Source organism: Triturus cristatus, chromosome 9 (genome assembly GCF_964204655.1).
Source record: "Triturus cristatus chromosome 9, aTriCri1.1, whole genome shotgun sequence".
NCBI lineage: Eukaryota > Metazoa > Chordata > Amphibia > Caudata > Salamandridae > Triturus > Triturus cristatus.
Window position 1 is genome coordinate 191,434,622 of NC_140592.1, and position 22,831 is coordinate 191,457,452.

Sequence of the window (22,831 nt, forward strand, 5' to 3'; positions counted from 1 at the left end):
ATTTTTACAAGAACTTATAATACCAGAACAGTACATTTTTATACCAAACATATATTTACATAATCAAAGTATAAACTTATTGAAGGCAAACTCATCCTTAATTAATATCTTTCTAGCCTGAATTTTAACATAATTTGTCACCATTTTGCAAAAATAGAATTTCCAGTAGCATCAGCTAACCATATTAAAGTGGTTTAAAACTTATATTGTATGGCAAGTGTCACTTACCATGATATAGGAGGCATTTATGTAATCTGTTCCTTTCATTCCAGGCAATGGCGCAAGACCGACTCTTGCTCGTTCAGCTATATGAAATAAAACACACTGTCACTATGTTGTAATACAAAGAAGATCAAACACATGTCTCCTGTTAGAATCTGAGACCTGTTTCAAAGGGATATTCTTGACAGGTGAAATTGCTGCTCCGGGAATTTATAGTATTACATATCCAATGGCAAAGTTATAATGATATTAAAAGGGGCTCATATTTTACTTTTTCCAACTATATGTACATTTTGCACCATGTAATTACAACAGTACAATTCACCTATTTATGAAAGCTACTTTGAATTATGAAATCAATGAAACAAGAATTAGTTAAGGTCAGTAGAGGTTTTATTTATGAAACTATACCGAATTTCGACTTTTCAAATGAATGATGCTGAGGAAGGGTACTGAAATATGTGTCACCGAAACCTGGAGAGATCACTTTTGTGATTTTCTGCATAACAAGGATAGGAAAGGGTGTTTGTTAAAATTACATGTTTGCGTGTTTGCAGTTATCAGTCTATTGTATGTTCTACTTTTCAGACAATACCGTAAAAAATGAAAACAAACAAAGTGAAACATACTAAAATTCTGACCATCCTCTTTTGTCACCCCTCGACAGTGCATCATTTGCCAACTTTTTTTTTTGTTTGTTTTCTTTCAAAATGCTAGTGGCTTTTGCCAGAAATCACCTTATCATAAAGTACACTGCCATAAATGCTGACGATAAAAATGTGTGCCTATTCCCTTTCATAGCAGTAAAGAATTATGAAGAGCATGCATACATATTTATCTATAAATCACAAAATACAAGTTCCATATGCGTGTTTATATGCTTAGGAAGGCAAAATATTTTATTAGATATTCCAGCAAATACAATAACATTTATTGATTTACATCTCCAGCATCTCATAATTTATTCATGGCATTATTTAATCTACTTGCTTGCATTTTATGAAAAGTAGAATCCAGGATCAAAGGTTTATTTGCAATAAGGTTTATATTTTGAATTTATTAACATTCTACCTTATGCCTCATCTTATTTCACTTATATTCTGTCTCCCATAGAGCTGGTTGCCTTAGGCAAAGTTCTAATTCTGCTCTCTTTAATTGGACAAAGAAATATTTTGACTTATAGCATTATGCAAATGCCCCAAATGCTATTTTAAAAGCTGTGAGATTAACAGCCACTTCCTGGTACTCATGATTGGAAATATAGTGCAATGAATCAACTGCATTTTTCCACTAAATGAATTACATAAACTAAACTATTTCTCTCTAATGATACCTTAAGATTTTCACACTATTTCTAGAACTTGCGATATTTAGATATTTATATCTATCAATTTGCACCAGGTATTCTTTTTTCAATGAAATATTTTATTTTCACCGAGCCTGTCTCAAGTCTGACAGAGCAGTGTACAGAATCACAGCTTCTAGCTGGATTTTGATAATACCCCTTGGTGCGTATCACAAAATCACAGACGAGTAACTAATTTTACTTAAATTATACCATAACAGTTGACTGAAAGACCACCACGTTGGCTGCAAAAAAAAGAGCTCAAGTGCAGATGACCAAGCGATCATTGTTATGCCAGGTTCAATATACCAGAAATTATAAACCAGGTAATTCAAAATATATATTAATGCTAATTAAGAGAAACGTTTAAAAAAAGGGACATACACACACATGCGCGCACACACACATTAGTGGTTTTCTCACTGATTCTGGTGATGTTAAGTCTACATCCTTCAATAAACTATTTAGTAATGCTCCTCAACTCCTAGAATTAAATTGCTTTGCTTTTTAAGGTGACACACTCCCTGTAAAGCCTGAAAGACACAGCCATTCCAGAAGGCTCACTTTTAGGCTTATTGGAGTGTCGGACTGGCCTTTAGGGGAATCAGGCAGAGCCTGATGGCTGTCTAACAGGTCAGTGTGTGGACCGAATTTTGGCTGTTTGTGGGCATGTTTAATGATCTGCTAGTTGGGGTTCTAATGTTGATTTCCCAGATATTAAAACAAACATTGCCTGCAGCAAGCTCAAATCCATACAATCTTCCATACCTTGCAAAACACAGTGTTTCTTTACAAGTTCAGAACTGCCCTAATTTGCATAGCTAGCTCCAAATAGCTTTAAAAAAAAAGCAGTCTATCTGTCTTAGCTAGCTAATTCACTAATTTATCCAACAGCTTACCCACTAAACATGTTTTACTTCCAAATATACTTTTGAAGATTCATAAAGCATCTATACACCTTTAAAAATGTGTTACCAAAAGGAATGGACTGCAAAATATGAGCAGTGGATTATAAGTATTGAGTGTTAAGTTACATCATGGAGAACATCCACATTATCTTTATTACTCAAAGTAATCTTTTTCAAACTGCTTTCATGACTGATCACATTCCTAAATTAGGTGATTTTCTTTGTTCTTGATTGAACTTATTCAGTTACTGTATTGCTAAAGTGTCCATTAACCTGATGGCTCGGTCTCTGTCTTTACTACCTCAATTGGCAATATTATACATAGAATTACACAGATCTTGGTTTCATCTTTTTAGATTGGAGACAGTAGCTTTGTGCAGGCACATATCACATCACTCCACTTTACACAATGCCACTTCACACCACTACACGCCATCCTACGACATTCAAACCCATCCACTCTATGACACTCCACACTACTTCAATCTATGCCACTTCATTCTCTGATGCTCCACTCCACTCCACTCCCTTTCAGCAGGCATCCTGGTGTACAACATAGCTTAAACACATTGCCAAAGACAATAGCTCCTGAATATGTAAGAGCTATTGGCTTTGCCAATGCTTGTTCTTATTACGATAGCTGTTAAAGTAACTTAATATCCCCACTTTGCTTAATCATTTACTTTCCGATTCAGAGTACTACTTTTTCCCAGTTTTTAACCAAGGTTTTCAACTTCCTGTTACGGTTTTAGTCATGATCAACTCAGCAAAGAGGTTAAGCCTTCAGCCACCTACTTTCAGGCTTCTCATTGCAGGGTTAGTACTTAATTATCTCCATCGTCATGTTCTTTCCAAAAGCCCAAATATTCAAGATTGTATATATGGTGACATTATTGGTCGTCTCCTCATAGGACCTCTCTTTTAGCCATTTTACAAGCCTATTAGTTGGTTGTCACATTCCTGTTCTTCTGGAGAAGTGGCCTTCAAAACTGAAGGCAGCGCCCCAATGGTCAGAACCCCACCTCTGTTGTATAGACTGTGAATTCCCTAGGTTTATCTATCAATTAGAACTCACAATTTAATGCCTTTCTTTATGCAGATCACAACTGTTCAATCTCTAGGAGACAGACCGATATGATAATAATGAGAACCTTTACCTTTATGGCATCTTTTAAACTACACCAGCTACCATGGTCTGCTCCTAAAGGTGCCTTCCCATATGACAAAAAGATTATATGTAGAAACATTCAGAAGAAAAACATTTGATCTTACATGGCACAACCGATGAGTTCCTGTTCTTTTCTTTGTTGCACTCTTTCTGTGCGCTGAAGCATTCGACATACCTTGCATTGCACTGTGTGACCAGCTAGTGGAAATAAAAAGAATTCCCAGTTGTTTGTTAAAAGTATGAACTATACCAGACACTTCAGAAAGGAACAAAGATAGAAGTTACAGAACCTAAGAATAAATGTGCAACAATTAAAAGAACCAGACCTGAACACTTACTAAAAATGATATATCAATAGAGATGTGCACTTCAGAAACACATACAGGGTCCATCTGTAATGACTCGTGCAACTAAACAGAATTATTCTCAAAATGTATCACGATTGTAGTACTGCGTGTCTACTGCACAATGTTTTGGTTATCCATTCAGGGACAATAGGAATTCATGATAAACGGATACCTGTGGTATATCAAATGTAACTCAGGACATAAGAATGGGGGCCACAATGCTGAGTATGTAGCGGTGGTGTGCACAATTTCAAATGAAAGGTGCATGTGATGTGATGTAAGCAGTCCTAAAAGTGCTGGCATTTTCTGAATTAGAAGCTTACAAAGTTATAATTGCAGTTGATTACCACTGAGGTGAACTCCTTTTGTAACAGCAAGGTATTAAATACTTAATTTACTTACCTGCATTTGGTTTTTGCATAATTGTGCCTAACATTCCTAAATGAGGAGTTCCATTGTAAGTGGAGAACAATGTTTTTTTTGTGTGGAAAGGACACATTAAAGAACAAATAAACATCCTTTAAATTACCCCACTGGATAGAGGTGGAGACTTGGAAGAAATCCAATATTCCCTATGCAATGCAAAAAGGTATCTTGAGCAATAGAATCTGATTTATCCAGAAGCTGACTCATCACAACATGACACAGGGATGTCAGATCAAGTAAGGGTCTGAAAACCCACTCAAGGTATTCTGACACCTAAATAACATGAGGGTATTCCTGGATATGCTGGGTTCCAAGCTCTGTAAAGATCTCAGTCACATTCAATCTTTTCACTGCTAACTCACCATAAGGATGCATCGACCATATATTTCCTTAGCAAGGATCCCAACCCCCTGATGTATATCCTGCTGCGACTTACCAACTAACTGATCTTAAACTTTCTATCAATGATCCAGAATCAGACCCACTATACCTATGGTGCAGCAATAGGTGTAAATCTATATTGAAGTATTAATGTGACAAAGTCCATAACATACCTGCAATATGTCCCATTGTCACAGTGTAAGACTATGTTAATAACCACAACAGATCGGGTGAGTGAAAACACCTTAATGCTTTGGTTGTTACCTGGTGCTAAACAATTAGGTTTCTATTTTTTCAGTCCCAAAAATACACTGGCCTTACAGACAGCATCACATTTGTGACCAGAGATGTTTTTCTCTACTTCTGCTCTTCAAAGACCAGATGGGAGAGATCCAAATACCAATGAGTGAAATGATTCCCTTAAAAAAAATTAAATTGTTGTCATTCACAGATAGCTTGATCCATTCTATTAGGTCCATCTTTCCCTCCTTGTTATCTCACATTTCAAGAGCTTTACAGTAGATACCATCATCTGCCTGCCTTAACAATAAACACCATGGATTCAAGGTATGCCAGATACATCTGGAGAACTGTAGCAATACGTATGAATGTTATGAGATGCATACCATGATCAATGAATGAAGATTCCATGATTACTTCAACTACTCTCTATGTATCCCTTGCATACACAAATATAAAACTACAGAAAATGTGCAGTAATGTATATACTGGATTAGTGCTCTTCTGTTTTCAGCCAAGACACCCTTCCTTTTCCTGCTGTATATTTGAATACTGTATGCCAGATGTGGGCTGAATAGAGAAATACCCCAAAGCATTCTACTGGATTTGCTTTACCAGATAAACTCAACTTTTCATGGAAAGGTTTAAGTCTACACTGTCACTTGCATCTCCCTAGTCATGGGAAGAACCCTCACTATTCCTAAATCTAGTCCATTTGTGGACTGAGAAATGAGGACATGTTGCGATTCTCACAAAATTGTAACATTCCACTGTTTCATGCATGATCAAATCTGATTAGATTTCAAGTATATTTAATTTTACAATCTCATTAAAAAAATGGATAGATATGCAAAGCACATTAATGTTGCTCTTGCACTGCTTATCTCTCAATAAATTTTATTTTAAGAGTTAAACTTACATTGAAAGTGTGTCCATCACTTACCATTCATAGTGGGATGAGATTTAAATACAAAATGTTTCACTACACCCCTGCCCCAAACCCAAGCCATCAAAAGGGCCTTTAACCTAATTTCCCTGCAGCCAACATTCCATTCAAAAAAAGGTATTATAGGTTGCAAAAAATTGGAACTATCTGGTTTTCTTAGGGAGGAAAGTTCCTACAATCTTCTATAAGGGTTTTTAGCTATACAAATCTATTAAGTTGAAAATATAGATATTGCAAATGAACCTCAAACATCTGAATGATGCATCTTTAGTTGTAAATATATAGAAAAAAGTTTTTTGTTGAAGTAAAAACCTACAAAGTAGTTTATGAATACAATGAAGATTTAAAAGAAATGACATGCTATTTTTTTTAGTTTCTCAATTCAATAGTACTACTTACTCGCATCTTAAGAAATGGCTTTATCAAAACAATAATTGATTACACAATTAAAGTAAAAATGCATATTTAATTAGTATTATTTTGTTCTATAGCAAAAGCTCTCAAAAAAACAAATAAATGTTGCAAATAAATTACATGTTTTTCGATGGGGTACAGAGGAGAAGGATACAATGGCAAACAGTACCTTGAACTGCTTTTCTAATCTGGTCTTTCCCATTACAGGTGTGAGTATATTATTCACATAACTATGTAGCTGGTTGGCAGACACTTCAGTCTCCTTCCCAAGAATGGCTTCCAACAAGGCATCATGAATGAAAACATACTGTTCCTAAAGAGACAGAATTAAAGAAGCATTTATATTTATACCACTGATGCAAATAATGTTCTCATTCAAACCTGCATTATAATCTTTAGTTGTGCTCCTAGATTAGTAGGTTTTTATAGTTGTATCCCATTACACAAAGTTATACGATGTTAAACTTATTTAAAAACCTATATTTGAAACAAAATAGACTAAATACACCGGACAGTCAATGACATACTCACTAATTTGTGCAACATTTTCATTACAGGGCACTAACGAATGCGCTCCTGTTGGCATTTGTTCATGTGTAAAGAAATGACCGTCTGACTGAAATTTGGAACAGAACACAGCAATTCCCTGGGGCATGTGACAAAGTACTTGATACTTTCTGCAGGCTGGACTGGTTTGAGAGCTGGGATCAGAGATTTCAGGTTTGTGAACATTACATTCCAATGCTTTTAACTCTAAACTTTTTAAAACTAAAAGATTAACTTTCCTTGATCACTTCAGGGCTGAAATTAGGTAGAATTTTCTGAATGCATTCATGACCCTGTAAACTTAAACAATGACGCACAGCAGCCCAATGTCGTTTTAAGGATTTTGGGGGCCCCAGGCAAAGCATTTTGGGGGTCCTTTGCACAGTAAAATTTGAATTTTATTACCCATTTCATGCCAAGATGATGCTAAACAATACTAAATTATATGTTAAGTTTGATCAAGATCATACACAAACAGTGAAAATATGGTTTGCCAAGAACCCAAAAACTCCTTAAGATGACACTGGCTTTAGGAACAAAAGTTAGAGGTAACAATAGGCTGAACTGTTTAGCTAGAGAAGTATGAGTAAAACGAGGACAAAACTACAAAAAACTACAAAAATCCAATAAGTAGAACCAGAGTTATGAATTTTTAAACATTAAATCAAAATTTTGCGCTTAGAGTCGAATAGAGCTCAGGGTTTACTTGCAAGTCGCGCTGGACTAGGCTAAATCCAAAGTTTAGGCCCACCGCAATGGAGGGCAGCACAGCTACAGGACTCGCGCAGGTCCAGCTGAAAAAGTACCTTAAAGGATCAAAGCAGCGACATCAAAGACTCGATGCGTCTGTTTTGACCAGCACAGGCAATGAAGAACCCCTTTACGATGCAAGCACTGAGTCGAGCCACACAGTTTGTCGAATCAATGTCGATCGTCTCCTGTGTCAGCATTGAAGGGCAATGCTTCGGTTCCGATTGGTGCAAAGTCATCAGTGCATTGATTGTTATGGTTCTGGACAGCAGCAATCACCTTTCAAGGGACCAGACTTTGATTGGCACCACTTGGCAGGACAGGACTCAAATGACAGAGTCCAAGTGCTGTTGCAGCGTTGAAGGAAATCATTGATTTCCCTGAGACTTGAGAAAATGGGGCAAGACAGCAAGCCCTTGGGGTAACTTGGGGTTCAAGTGAGATGGTTCCAGGTCTTATCAGGCATCAGGGCAGTACAGCAAAACAGAAAAGCATTTCTACAGTCAAGCACAGTGGCAATCCTTGTAGCACAGCAGACTTTGCTCCTGGCAGAGTTCTTCACAGGTCAAGTAGTATACTGTCTTGGTAGGGTCACAGCCCCAGTACTTACACCCAAATGTGCCTTTAAACTGGAGGTGACTTCAAACCAAGCCATTGAAGTGCACAGGTCCCCATTCATCCCAGCCCAGTTTCAGTAGGGGATAATCAGCCCTTTGAATGGAAAATAGAATACTGTCTATTCAGGTGTGTCCGCTCCCCCTCTCTCCTTGCCCAGTAAGAGCTAGCAGAATGCAGATGAATGCAAATATGTTCTCTGTCACACCCACCGTTTCTGTTACAGTCAAGAGAGAATACACGAAGAATAGCTGTCACCCACCCCAGACGTGTATTGGAGACAGGGTGTAAGGCACACAGAGCAGTAAGAGCAGAGAAATGGCCACTTTCAATTGTTCTTTTTGCATTGGTCACCCCGAGTGGGACGGGTATGCCCAGACATGGGTCCTGTGCTCTCCATGCAAATGGAGTCAAGTTAGCCTGGCTTATGAGGGCTGTTACAACAAAACTGGTCCCAGGATGCTTTTTTGTGGTCCAGGGAAGACGTGGGCTGGCAGTTCAGGCTGGACTGTTCCCATGGGGAACAGGGTCATGACTGATTTCCATATGGCCGAGTTAGAACTAGAATGGCATGGGGAGCAAACAAGTGATGGATTTAGGCCCAGATCTCTGTACTGGGGTGGATGTCTGAAATTATTCAGCTTTTTGTCCATCAATTGTTCTTTTGGCACTTTCTAAAAATGGCATTTCTAAAATAGTAATGTTAAATCCAACTTTAGCATTAAAGACTATTTATCATTAGCATTCCAAAGATATGAAACATATGCGCTACTTCTTTCTGATCCGGAATTACAGCTTAAGCGTGTATTAAGGAATTCCCAATGTTAGCCTTCCAGAGGAGAAGGCCACACAGCAGTGAAAAATAAATTTAGCTTTTTGCCACTACCAGGACATGTAAAACTTAAAAGTACACGTCTTACCGTTTTAATTACACAGTACCCTACCCTTAAGGCTACCTATTGCCTACTTAGGGGTGATTTATGTGTAATAAAAGGGGAGTTTAAGGCTCGGAAATAGTTTTAAATGCCAAATCGAAGTGGCAGTAAACTGCACACAAAGGCCTTGCAATGGCAGGCCTTAAGAGAGGTTTGAAAGGCTACTTGTGTGGTTAGCACAATCAGTGCTTCTGGCCCGCTAGTAGCATGTAGAATGCAGGCCCTGGGTATATGGTATACCACTTTACAAGGCACGTATAGGTAAACTAAATATGCTTATCATGTATACACCAAGGTCACCATGTTTAGGGAAGAAGCACATGCACTTTAGCACTGGTTAGCAGTGGTAGAGTGGTCAGAGTTCTAAGGCTACCAAAAGGATACAGCAAAAAGAGGAGGTAGGCAGGAAATAAGTTTGAGGGATGACCACTCTAAGGATGGCAAGTTTAACAAATCATCATGCAGAAAAACGTCAAAAATAATGATGATTAGGACACATTGAACAATGCACTAAAACATCACTTCAATTATGCTACTTATGAGCCTTGGATGCTGAAGACCCCACAACTGAGGATGATAATATTCCTCTTTTTATTTTTCAGAACAAAAAGGCAATGGCAGACTTAAGTTATCAAAGTTCTTGAATTTGAGTCTCACTAACAGGTACCCTGTAGGAACTGTAGTTCATGTCATCCAGCACAAAAAGTGCACAACTTTGAAGAGGCTTCGGCACCAGCATGCAGAGGCATATGTATTTGAGTTTGTTGCTGGTCCATAGATGGCAACTGCTATTGATCAAGTGGAAGAATGGTTACCATATCCAACTGGGCTTCATCATCCTTTGGTCTTAAAGCAATTTGCTATGTGAATACCATATGTTAATGGAGGCAAATATTTTTAATTTTTATAGATACTCGTTTAAACTGGGAGAGTGTCTTTTCAGTTTAGACAGACGCTACTCTGACCAACCAACATGACTTCACTGGTGCAAACCTGCATGCTGAAGTCAGCTCCTGATACTTTGTTCAACACCCCCACAACACTTTCCGAGAGAGATTAAGAGATCAATGAAACCAAAAATAACAGCACTTAAACATGTTTTCATGACTAGGAAGCTTATTATACACTGCTCTGACATCAGGGAAGAAGGGTGGGCAAGAAGAATCTGCAGAAAGATTATGTATCTACCAGTACTATCATTAACAAAAATATGTAACTTTTATTTGTGAAAGATGCATCTTTCTGCAGATTCCTCACCTGAAGAACAAGCCACAATGCTATCCTACCCAGTAGATGTGAATGAGAAGTGTCAACTAACTAAGGAATTTATGCAGCACAGCCCTCGCAAAGTACTTGTGTACTTGGGCAGTAAAGTTTGGAAACGTATGTGGAGATGACAATTTGGCTGCTCTGCAGATGTCAACCAGATGTCTGTGGTGTGAACTGTCAGTGCAGTAGTGGCCTTAGCAGAGTGGTCATGAATGCCCTCTGGAGGGACCTTATTGGCCAGAACACAGCAGATGTTAAAGCATAGGATGATCCAATGCCAAATGATGCATTTGGCCATCACCTTGCCATTCTTGGCTCTTACAAAACCCACCAAGAGGTTATGATTCACTTTGCCCTTCCAAGCACAGTCAATGTACTATGACACTGCATGCCTACGATCCTGTCTAGGCAGCCTCTCCGCTTCCTTGATTTAATAGGGGGGGGGGGATGAAAGAAAAGAGGGAAGAGTAATAGACTGGGGCACAAGAAAGGCTAAAACCACACAGGGCCTGTATGCAGAACCAGCCTGCCTAGGTAAATTAATATTGAAAGGCAAACAAACTGAGGGGGGCAGAAGATCTAAGATGCTACATGCTGAAATTATTCCAATTACCAATACTGTCTTCAAAGATGATGAACTGGAAAACAAAGCATCAGCTCAAAGGAGATGCCTTCTAGAATGTCAACATAAGGTACGAATTCCACTCAGGAATAATGAACAGAGGGTGATGAAACTAGCTAGCAGCACTCAATATCTGCTCTGCGCATATAGCTACAGTGTTTGGGGATTGCAATGAAGGCCCTGGCGATACTGCTGTGACAGCAGGTCCACCCTATGCCAGAGAGGAAATAGTGGCCTAGTGCTGAGAGCTGATAGATCAGTGTACAGATCCTCCTTACCCAAACCAGGGAAATTAGAATCAGATATGCTTCATCCTCATGCACCTTCTATAGGACTTCTGGAACAATTGGAATTGCTAGAATTGCATACACTAGGTCCTGAAACTTGAAGGCATCTACGGGGAAACATTCAGTGGTAAGCGCATGGCACGAAACAGAAGACATGTACTGTTCTGGGTGGTAGTGAAAAGGTCCAGTGATGGATGCCTCTATTTATAAAAAAAGATCATCTCTGTCTCTTCGAGCTGTATTTCCAAACTGTGGACCTCCATTGTGAGGAGTGCGACAGAGCATCTGTTCTCAAGTTTAGAGACCTGATAGATGGGCAGCTGCTGGGAAAAACACCTGTAGTCTACCGACTGCCAAAGTTGAATTGACCCCTAACAAAGTCCAGGATCCCACACCACAGTCTATTCATATAATAAATGGTGGACCAACTGTAGCTCTTGCACATTTAGGTCCAGATGCTGCTCTAATGCAGGTCAAATGCCCCACACCATCGTGCCACCCATAATGGTGCCTTAGCAAAGTGAGGTGGTGTCTGAACATTGCAGCTTGTGCTTGCAGAGGGTTTCATGGAAGACCCAATTTGAAAATGAAGGGGTTTATTCATCAGTGCAGACCCAGGTGAAACTAGAATATCTGAATCTAAGCTAAGAGACTCCCTTGGTGTTTGAGCCAATGACATCTCCTGCACAACTGGAGGGCCTAAATTTGCCTTCTAGTGTGCGGGACCAGCATGATGTATGAGGCCATGTACACACAAGGATTAGGCGACGTATTTGAGCGTGAATCTCAATGTCATATCCCTAAAATCCACAATCTTCTGAAGAGAAGAAAAGGCATCACATGGGTCCTTTTCAGAATCACACCTATGTCTGTCAAACTCTGCCTTGGAGTGAGGTGGAACTTTTGGGCATTGAAGATAAAGCCCAAGTCATCCAAGCATAGAAATACATAGACTTCTGAGCGTTTCAGTGAGGCTGGCACACCAGATGTCACTTTAATAAAACAAAGAACCAACACCATCCAGAGTGGCAAGACTGTGAAGTCAGTGCTGGGACTGCATGAAGAACTTTAGATAATACCAGCGAGCAAGGAGAATTAGAAGTTCAAAGTAGGTGTCCTGCAGCTCTAGGGATGCTAACCAATATACTGTGTTCAAGGCCTGCTCAGGACCTGGCTCAAGAACAGAATCTATAATCGTGTCAGACCGGATGAACAAGTTCAAAACATGAAGATCTAGAATGGGTCTTAGACCTCGGTCTTCCTTGAGGACAGAGTAGCAAAATCCAGTACTCATTTCTTTGCAGAGGCACCACTACTATGGCTGCTTTGATCAGCTGGACCAGGAACTCTGTCTCCAATATTGGGGTGTGGCTAGAGGTAAGGACAGACAGGACACAGCACTTGTGGATCAACAGGATGACTCAATGCTCCATTGTGACGGACTACCAATTGGTGGAAAAGTGGAAGGTCCTATCCTACACCAAAGGAAGATGGTGATGTAAGAAGAGGGGATGTGGGAAACGGAGAGGTTTTGAAGCAGCAGGCATGTGGCATTTGATGAGTGAAGCTGCCCGAGGTAAAACCGTCATGCCCGTGGCTTCAAACAATTTTGGCTCCCTTCTGGAGGGATCGTAGTGAAGATGTTGGGGTTAAATTTGAAGAATGAAGTCTGAATCACTGGCGTTCGGAGCGAGGACAAGATTATTGGGTCACCCAGATCAGATCTATGGAATCTGTCAATTGTCTGTGGACTTTGATCCGAAGAAGGGGTTCTCAAAGGCAGCCAAGACTGGTTCTAGTACAGCCCTGTTCAATGGAAGCAGATTGCAAGATTTTTTTCAAATTGTTAGTGTTAGGTATCTTGGAGGGTCAAGTTTCTTCAATTTGCCCCCTTCTGGAGCGATTATTTAGACCACTGGAATTTCCTAAGTCGGAGTAAGAAATAGTCAGAAAATTGCCTGCCTCTGAGATTAATCTTCTGTATGACCATAATCAAGCATAGTTATGGTATCAGAGACGATTCTGAATACCTCATTCATCCAGGCAAATGTCTGGGCAGTATGAAAATAATATTCTTCAAGAGAAGTTCTTACGTTTTGGGGTGGTCCACAGGGCACCAGAGCTGTCCTAAAGATGTTCGGTGAAAGGCCTCCAAACGTGCAAGGTAAGCAGATGGTGTGGGAAATTCCAGATGAATCTTCTGTAGCTCTGGTATGGGCTGTCTGAAATCATAGTCTGACTTGACAGTTTGCTGCATTATCTTCATTGTCACATCTGCCTGAGATCTCCTCTTTCTGGTACTACCATCTGCCAAGGTCCCCCTTATGAAAAACAAACAATATGTCCAGGAAGACAATTAACAATAGGTTTGGTGGACACCTTAGACCATCAATTCAAAGTTTTTTTTTTTATATTTGTACAAAAAACAATCAGACTTAATTGTGCATTTTCATAAAATGAGTTATGTATGACACCACTTCATCTAAGTGTTTTCCACTCTAGTACATGCACAATTAAGTCAGATTGTTTTTTGTACAAATGTCATAAGATAAGCTGAATAACGCTTTGGCGCCTTTGAAATGATGGTCTAAGGTGTCCACCAAACTTATGGTTAATAGTCTTTCTGGACATATTGTTTGTTTCTCATTAGTACAGTGGTCCAGTCCAGGCAGTTAAGGACCAAAGCCTTTTTTGTTTATACTGTTAGAAGGTCCACCTTATAGCATTGCAAATATATACACAGATTTCCTCTTGATGGCTCTACAAACAAGTGTAGTACTAATTGGATTTCTTTCTGTATAGAATATAGGTAGGGAAACCACGAACAGTTGTGCGTTTTATTCCTTATCCACAAGTTTATACATTAGCTGTGTAGGAATGTTTGGGTCTACCTTGTGCCTCATCAGCCCAGTATACATAACGTACTGCAAAAGCTTGTAATCTCATGGGATTTGCCGGTCTCTGTGGTCATTTGAAAAAGGCTGCTATTTAAACCCCTCCACACTCTCTACTTCAAACTGAGTTTACTAGAGGCGGTCAGCAGATCCGCAGAACTCCAGAGACAATTCTGGACTTCCAGGCCCAGCAGAAGAATGAGCCTTATCGATGGCTCGCAGCTAATTTCACACACAATAAGCAGGCTCAGGGGCAGTGTTTATTGTTTACTGAAGTCACTAAATGTTAATCATGTGTAAAGAGTTGAGACAACAAAAGGACGCCCTTTATTCAGTGCATGAAATTTAAGTATGTGTTTTTAGGGGACATCATTGCATTTCAGGTTGTTATTTTGTTGTCATTTATTGAGTGAATAATCATAACAGCAAATCAAGACTGAGTGATAACCGTATGACGTACTAACAATTAACGATAATGCTACGGGACTACCCATGACAATATTAGACTTCATATTCCTGTGATCAAGCAAAAAGAAACTGTAGCAAATGTGTGCAGTATGTGACTTCAGAATGCTTAGAAACTAGCTAGTTACAGGTTTTTAGGATTCATGAATTAAAAATCTGCTTCTTATGGTGCTTTTTAGGTCTCGCGACCTGCGTTGCACTGCATGCGCAGATGAGAGTCCTTTTGTCCGGGTTTTGAAAATCGACCTGGAAAATGCACACGCTCGTGCGTGTGATTTTACCTTTGCGGCCTGCTATTGGCCTTTCCGTGCGTGTTCTTTTGTAAAATAGACACCAATAGGCCGGAGGCGGGCGCATAGCTCTGCCCCTGGCCTATTGGTGTTTATTACGGGCATTTCCTGCCATATGGTTTCAATTATCGTGCCCAGACACGGGTGCGATAATTGAAAGCATATGGGCGCACGCGCACACCCCTTGCGGCTTTGTTTTTCATAAAGGCGATCGCTTTCGCGATCGGCTTTCTCCTCCCTCCCCTTTGCCCCCTTGTTATAGTGTTTGTATGTGCTGTACTTCCGGTCAGCCGCCGTTGCCTCATGGCCCCGACAGCGCCACAGTGGCATGGGCTAAAGCTCCTAGAAGTCCATCTTTTGGCAGAGAAAGTGGGTCGGAGCCATGCCGGAACCTGGCTGCCACAGTTGGACATCAATAGTGTTCTCTGCTCTCCCTGGAGCATGTGACATGCGAGCAGCAGGATCAGTTAAATTTTCAGTGCCCAAACCCTTTGGAATTCGATAACAAAATGAGCATTATCATGAAGCTGAGATTGCGCTCCACAAGCTCCTTGAGTGCAACAGATGGCACTTGGTAAGTTCCTCTTTACATACCTTAAGGTCATTTTGTATCATGTGTTATTATTTCTCTCAAATTAAACAACTAATGGAACCGGGGAACAGAGCGATAAGGTGATGTGCCCAGGATCACACCATTTCCTGAAGCCAGGTAATGAGTATGAGAGTTTGGTGCAGCTTTTCAGTGTGAGACCCGGCCTTCTGTTAATGGCACGAAGTGTTTGTAGTTTTAGTTTGCACTTTGGCAACACTTTTTCAGTCTAACGCATATTGGAATGCACATAAACGTCCTATATTTGCTTTTGCCTCGGAACAACATTGCTTTTAATGTCAGGCCTCAAGGACAAAGCGCCTTCCTTGCTATTTTCCTGTCATCTTCACACTACATAGCATACCCATTTTCTTTGCGTTGGAGTCTGCTGATGTAAACCAAGTTGTTCTCAAATATAAAGCACTAGATTACTGTTAGCAACGAGAGCACAATGTAAAAAAAAATATGTAAAAAACGATATATTATATGTGTGCTCAATACTGGAAAAAATTAGACTGAAATTAGCTTTAATGGAAGCAACCACAGCTGCTCTCTGCGATTCGGGGATGATTGCTTTATCTTATGCATTCTGTGGGTCCACCTCTTGGGCTATTGCCCTTTGCTGAATGGATTAACCTGATGGGGCAATATGGTTATCTTGGCGCATGGACAATCACGATTAATGCAAAGCTGATGGGGAAGTATGATGCTTATATTTTCAAAATTATGTGCATCAAAGCCATATTTGTTGCTTATTTGTCTAATGCAAATAACAACCATTGACAAAGCCAACAGTCCTGGCTTGTTGTAGGTGTAATGTTACTTGTTGTATCTGGATGGAATGACGAAGCAGCAAAAAATCAGCGGGGCAACGCACTATGCTAAGCACGGGTTTTCAGTTCGTGGTTTTAAGCAACACCCTTCATTACATCGTCCACGTCCCTTTCAGAGCCCCCTCAAAAGCCTTTTCATTCCACTTAAAGCCCTGCCTCCGTTATAGTGACTTCCTGCTGTAGAGGGAGAACAAATTCACTCAGGCCATCATACCTGCCAACTTTCTATGAATATTACAATTAATATTTTAACAACAAACAAACATCGCACAAAAAATAACACTAAACAATTTCTTACTAATGAAAAGATTACACAACTATTACCATACCCAATACGTATCATATCACCTTCATATTCTTAAAAGTATTGCATAACTGTTACAGTATTCAAATTACAACTAATTCAATTTTTTTCCAGATATTTATCATCATCTGCATAACCTGCTATATCTAATTGCATTTCTGACAATTTTTAATAGGTTGCTTTGCTTATAAGTACTTCATTTCTTAATGCACGTACAAATACCCCCCAAAAAAATCTCATTTTCAGTGCCAACAACTCAAACTTTAATAATGCGAGACCTATTGCATTGAAAATGCTTGTGTTGTTTTTTTGGGGGATCCTTCCCTCACTGTAAGAAAAGGAGTAGGCTTGTACGTGTCCCTTTGGTCCTTGGCCAAGAGTAACTTGACGTCATCCTCCTTCATGGCCTTCAGGTCCATCAGGTAACATGAACCAGGTTGGGGATCATGATTGCCCCAAGGCACCACTTGTAGAAGCCGTGCGCATACTATAAAGACATCTGCTTGAGGTACTTTTAGAAGGGGTTGAACCTTGCACCCTTCAGAGAAGACATTTCACCTACTCGCTATCAGGAGTGAGCCCCAGAAAGCATTAATAATGCAGGAAAAATAGGAACAGCCATGAGCGAGCAGATTGCATTTATTGTACGCCAGTGATGTAGTGTCAGCCAGGCGGAGTCGCTGTATGGCGCCACCTGGCCCTGCTGGAGGCCTGCTGCAGGCGAAAAGACTTTCCGCACCTGCCTGATGCCTAGGGGAATATCTTAATGTGAGTAATGTGCAAGAATATGCATCCACCAGAACGTGCATTGATTGTTCTGCTCACAGCGGTGTTTAATCCCTTTCCTCTCCATTCCCTCCTTGCTTAGTTCTCGCCACTCAACTTTTTCCTGAAAAAGACAGAAATGCGTGGTTTCTCAGACCCTGACCCATTATGTGATGCATCAATAGGAAGCAATGCTAGTAATTAATATGCTGGCTGACATGCTTTTCAGAATACGTAATACTTCCCGTTCTCGTGATTCTAAAAGAAAACACGCCACGATGAAAGTGAGTTTTACGACCCTGAACCACAGCAACACAATCGCTTCCATGGAAAGCAATTAAAAGCAAAGCATCTTAAGTATACATTTTTCTATTGAACTCTTTTCTCACTGTTTAATTAGAAAACGTTCAAAGGTTTGCCGAATCTGATGAAGTGGTAAGTAATGAATGTCTGTACTAGGCTGCATACATACAGAGGGGCCTTACCTCCGTCTGGACGAGGTAGTTGCGCTGTGTCCTGATGTGTTTGAGAAATCCCAAGGCATTAACTGTGCTTTTATCCTTTATCTGTTGCAGCATGCTGTCGATCACAATGTATGTCCCCGTTCTGCCAACACCAGCACTACAGAGAACAGAGACAGAGCATTAGTATTCCAATCCACCGTGCAAACCCACTTGAATCAATCAGTGACAGAGTTGAGACCTTGACCTTCACCACTGTGTGCTTTGTTGCTGTTATTGGTAGCGAACAATTATATTTCTTTGGCTCGTGATAATAAGTTCTAAAGCGTGCACCTATGGTTGATTCCCAAAACAGTCCTGTTCTGTTGGGTCAGATTTTTAGATGCGAGGTACAGCCAGGTATGTCCAGGACTGTTGTTAACTATAACAAGCATTGACGGAGCCTACAGGTTCTAGTACTGGCTGCCAGACTTTTAGCTTTGTCAATGTTTGTTTTGTCATTGTTTTTTTAAAACGACTTTCATACAGCAGACGCTGCCTTCTTGCCAATATTAAAAAAGCAAAAAAAGAAAGAAAATAAACTGAAATTGGCTAAAAGCAACAACATTATTCGGGTTCAAAGGGCATACATTGCCATAGTAGTTTGTGGCACTAAAAGGAACTACTTTGTGTGTGGATGTGTTTCTTAAGAGCCGGAACAAAAAAGGGTGTCACTAAAATTATCTCTAATCAATCTGCTTATTTTTTTTTGTTGAAAGACTTACAAAATACAGTATGATGACTAAAAGTACAAAAAGGACCTTTAATGGGCAGTAGAAACTATTACAGAATTAGCTGACAATACAACAGATGATGTGGTGCAGCGCAAACATTGCTGACCCGTTCGTTACATCACAAATACTTCATCGATATATGACCTGAACGTTTATTGCGGGTTTAACGAATTAATGTAAGTGTTGCACTTGACATCATTAATGAGTGCTTTCACTGTATGGGTAGATAATTTACTCATATTATGTGTTTTCTAAATTAAATAAACCATCCTCACTTAATAGATAATGTACTTACTATACAGATAAAGTTCCACTTTCAGAATGTGTGCTTTGATACTGTGAACATTTATTGATTAACAAACTAAATAGAAACCATACTCATATATGCAAAATTTGATTTTTCTTAAAACAATAAAAGGTTCATGTAATGGGAGCAATATGTCATATTTCATGTAAATGCAGTTCTTAGCCATACTTGCACGTGATTTTTTTTAAAGATTTACTGAATGTTAAATATAATGTGAATCTAATGCACTAGAAATATATATTAATTTGTGTTTAAAAGTGCACATTCATATTAAATGTGCACCATTGAGTTGATGCATTAAGCTGTCTTCAGTAGGCCTGTATTTTACAATGCTGCATAAATACGGTTTTCCATTTTCTGTCAATTTGACATTTCTTGCAGGTATTAGTTAGTTGTACAATAGATACATTGAGTGTGCTGGAGCTAGAGGAGAGCCCAAGACGACGACCCTGGTGAAAGAACATGAGGAGCCAGAGCGTCAACTGATAGGCCTATTCAGCAATGTTGTAATCAAACCTGTGCCTGAGAAGGCAATGTCGTTCCTATGTTCGGTGTGGGATATTTGGAAATTGTTGCAGTCTGCAACATGCAACATGAGAAATGGATGAGAACAACGGACCAATGGATGATTATGCAGACTAAGGGGGTGTTGCCTAGAAGACTTGTGTGTTGTGAATCTGTGTTCACTCAGTCAGACTTCAGAACCCCCTTTTCCAGAGAAGCTTTAGGAGTTCTCTTTTGAACTTCTCTGCCCCTCTAGGGACTACCTTTCCTTTGGACTTTGAGAGGTTTAGACCTCTATGTTTACTTTTGATTCTATCCTAAGTGTGGCTTAGGCCAATGGCTGTTCTCTGACCCATAAAAAACTCTTGACCGAGCTTCTGAAATGTTGACACCTTCCCTACTTATTTTTTATGTCTGGTTTTAATTTCCTTTATGGAAATTCTGATTTAGAGACTTCAGATTTTTTGAAACATCCTTTATGTAGTTTAGATTCATTCATGCATAAACAGAGCTTGCAACTCTTTTCTGAGCACCAAATATTGCTTTCTATCTTTTGTAGTGCTGTGACTGAATTGCTTGTTTGCCTTATATTAGTCCGCCTTAATTTCTTCAGCAGGCTAGGATTGCCTGTGACTATATTTTATTTCTATAGTATGGTTTTAAGAGTCATGTATCAACTTGATTTTGAATTTGTAATAAACCTTAACCCACAGCGACTGATTCCTGGTCCTCATTGTGCAGCCAAATGGGTTGCACTGTTAATTGAATTTGATTGATATTAATGTTAACTCCTATCACCTGTCAGTCAGAGAAAAATGGTCCATCGGAGGACCATCGGTAAGCAAGTGGGCCCAGAAAAACGCTGAATCATTACTTATACTGATGTACCTGCAGTGCACCACTACTGGTCCCATTTCTGGAGTTCTGGCAGCAGATGATCTCCTGACAAAGGTGAGTACTGGTAGTGCATACTCTGGCACACCCATGTCGGGCCACTGTGTATAGTGATACTGCATTACTGTTCTTTCATTGTGACGCCCTTTGGGATTTCCTTTTTGTCCCTGCAATAAAAAAATGGAAGTATTAGGTTTACGAATGTATCATTTATTTTCTGTTACCACTAACTAACAACATTTCTTTTTTTTATAATAAATTTGAAATACAGTGTAAAAACAATTTTGCTGCAATGGAAAACCACTGCTTCCTTGATTGTAAATGCAATGTTAGAGCAGCACTGCAATACAAAGAGGTTAGATAAAGGATGCAACTTTAGTGACTGCAAAACAGTGAAATCTTTTTGCAAATTTACAACCGCACTGCGTCACACATTCAGACATCAGCATTCAAATGGTAAAATCCAAATAAAGTAATCCCTCAATACGGCAACACCTAATATGGGGTAAGATACATGCCTTGCTGGATAAAGAGAGAACAGGCAAAAGAGGATGGCGACACCCACAACCAATGACTATTGGGGCAAATGAGTCTCAAAGTGATGTTCCATGCTCCCACCACAAATTCATCATGGACATGCCAACACCATGACACGCAACTCAAGCAAATCACTGGAAGGAAGATTATAGAGTAAAGACTGAACCCTGCTACTCAGAGAACACAAGCAGCAAAAAGTAATACGCTTCAAAATAATATTGATGAATGTCAAGCTTCATAAACCATTCAAGAATAGCTTCAATTTAGCAATGTAAGAGAGAACATAACATGAATACAAGTTGTGATTAATACCAATAATATTTGTTTAAATATACTGCTCGATGCCGTAATTCTGCACCTTCAAAACAATAAAAATAACAGGGGTTACTGTTACCCAATTTGCTCAACTCAGAAGAATAGAAGTTGGAGTGGACCTTATCACGACTCAAGTCTGACTTACATCCTAACTTATACATGACTAGTAGGCATTTAACCAAACCTTACCAGTACAAATATAGCCAATTCACATATCTTTAAATGTGTATATGCGCAATAAACTGTGGGGTTTCCTCATAGTTAATTAATTTTACACTTGAACATTGGTCCAGGTAGATCACTAATCTATAATGCACAATAAAAATTGTATCACGGTCCTATATACAGCTAAACTGCACATACACAAGAACATATGACAAATGTTGTCTTGACACCACAGAATAGTGACTGATGTCCACATACTCTTGGCTGCTACTTTGTGGTGTAGCGTACTTAATACCGTGAGCGTCTTAGATGTCCTTATCACTCTAGTGATGGCATTAGATCCAAATTGTGTGGTTAAGGCTGCACTGGAGCCATCATAAATGGTGGGCAAAGGGCCAGTCTCATATTTTCAGGCACTTACTGAGAATTGAGCTAGCTAAGCAGAGACCTGTCCAGGGCAATGGCAATCTCTCATGTTGTTGCGGAGCATGACTGGACATGGTGAATGTACATATATATTTGTAAGGGGCAGACCTAGCTGAAGGCCACCTATGTGCTAACCAATGGATGTAGCCCAGAGATACGAGGCATAATTGTTTACTTGAAAGAAGGTCGAGCCAGGAAATCTGTTGAGGAAAGAGAAGGCTGCAGCCAAATGAAAGAATGGCAGGCTAAATAAATGTTCATGATGGTAATGTTGATACTGGGTGGTATTGACAGTGGGCTTGACAGCTTTCTATATTTACATGACTGCACATACATGTGATATAGCCCTGCAAGTCCCATAATTATTTTCCCTAGTATACTGACAGACTGCAGAAAGCACTTCTTTGAAAATGTGAAACGCTGGTCTCATTTTATCAATTATATTTTCTTTATTTGAAAGGGCCACAAGAAACAGTTGAATATGTTATATGGCTCAATCTGGGAGACAGTAATTATATTAATGTATTGCGACCAAAAGTAAGCATAGGTGCGACTTTGATAGAACTATCAAAGAAGTCTCTGGCCACCTTGAAGTTGAACGTTCTAGTAAACCCACAGATAACACTTTACTGCACTATTCAAGTTATGACCCCAAAAGCCTGAAGGATAATATCCCCTTTGAACAGTTTCTTCGCTTGAGGAGAATCTGTACCTTGATTGAGGATTACGACAGGCACTGTGAAGTATTAAAGAGTCATTTCAGGGATAGGCGATATCCCAATAAATTGATAAGATACTCATATAAGAGCTATATACTGTAAAAGGGAAAGTATAATCCTAGGAAGAGAAGAAAAGGGTGAGATTTGGCTTTGTTAGCTTTGTTAAGAG

The 22,831-nt window shown here is 39.6% G+C and overlaps 1 protein-coding gene across 6 annotated transcripts in view; it reads right to left on the reverse strand.

The window, feature by feature from the left end:
• The window catches only part of PTPRG (protein tyrosine phosphatase receptor type G), a 1,080,885-nt gene that overhangs the window by 61,931 nt on the left and 996,123 nt on the right, over window positions 1-22,831 (reverse strand). For all 6 annotated transcript variants that reach the window (XM_085624730.1, XM_085624729.1, XM_085624728.1 and 3 more), the window contains 5 exons: window positions 20,495-20,667; window positions 18,047-18,182; window positions 6,567-6,710; window positions 3,748-3,841; window positions 229-305 (listed from right to left, as the gene is read on the reverse strand). In XM_085624730.1, the coding sequence (XP_085480856.1) occupies window positions 229-305; window positions 3,748-3,841; window positions 6,567-6,710; window positions 18,047-18,182; window positions 20,495-20,667 (624 nt within the window). The remainder of the gene's footprint in view (window positions 1-228; window positions 306-3,747; window positions 3,842-6,566; window positions 6,711-18,046; window positions 18,183-20,494; window positions 20,668-22,831) is intronic.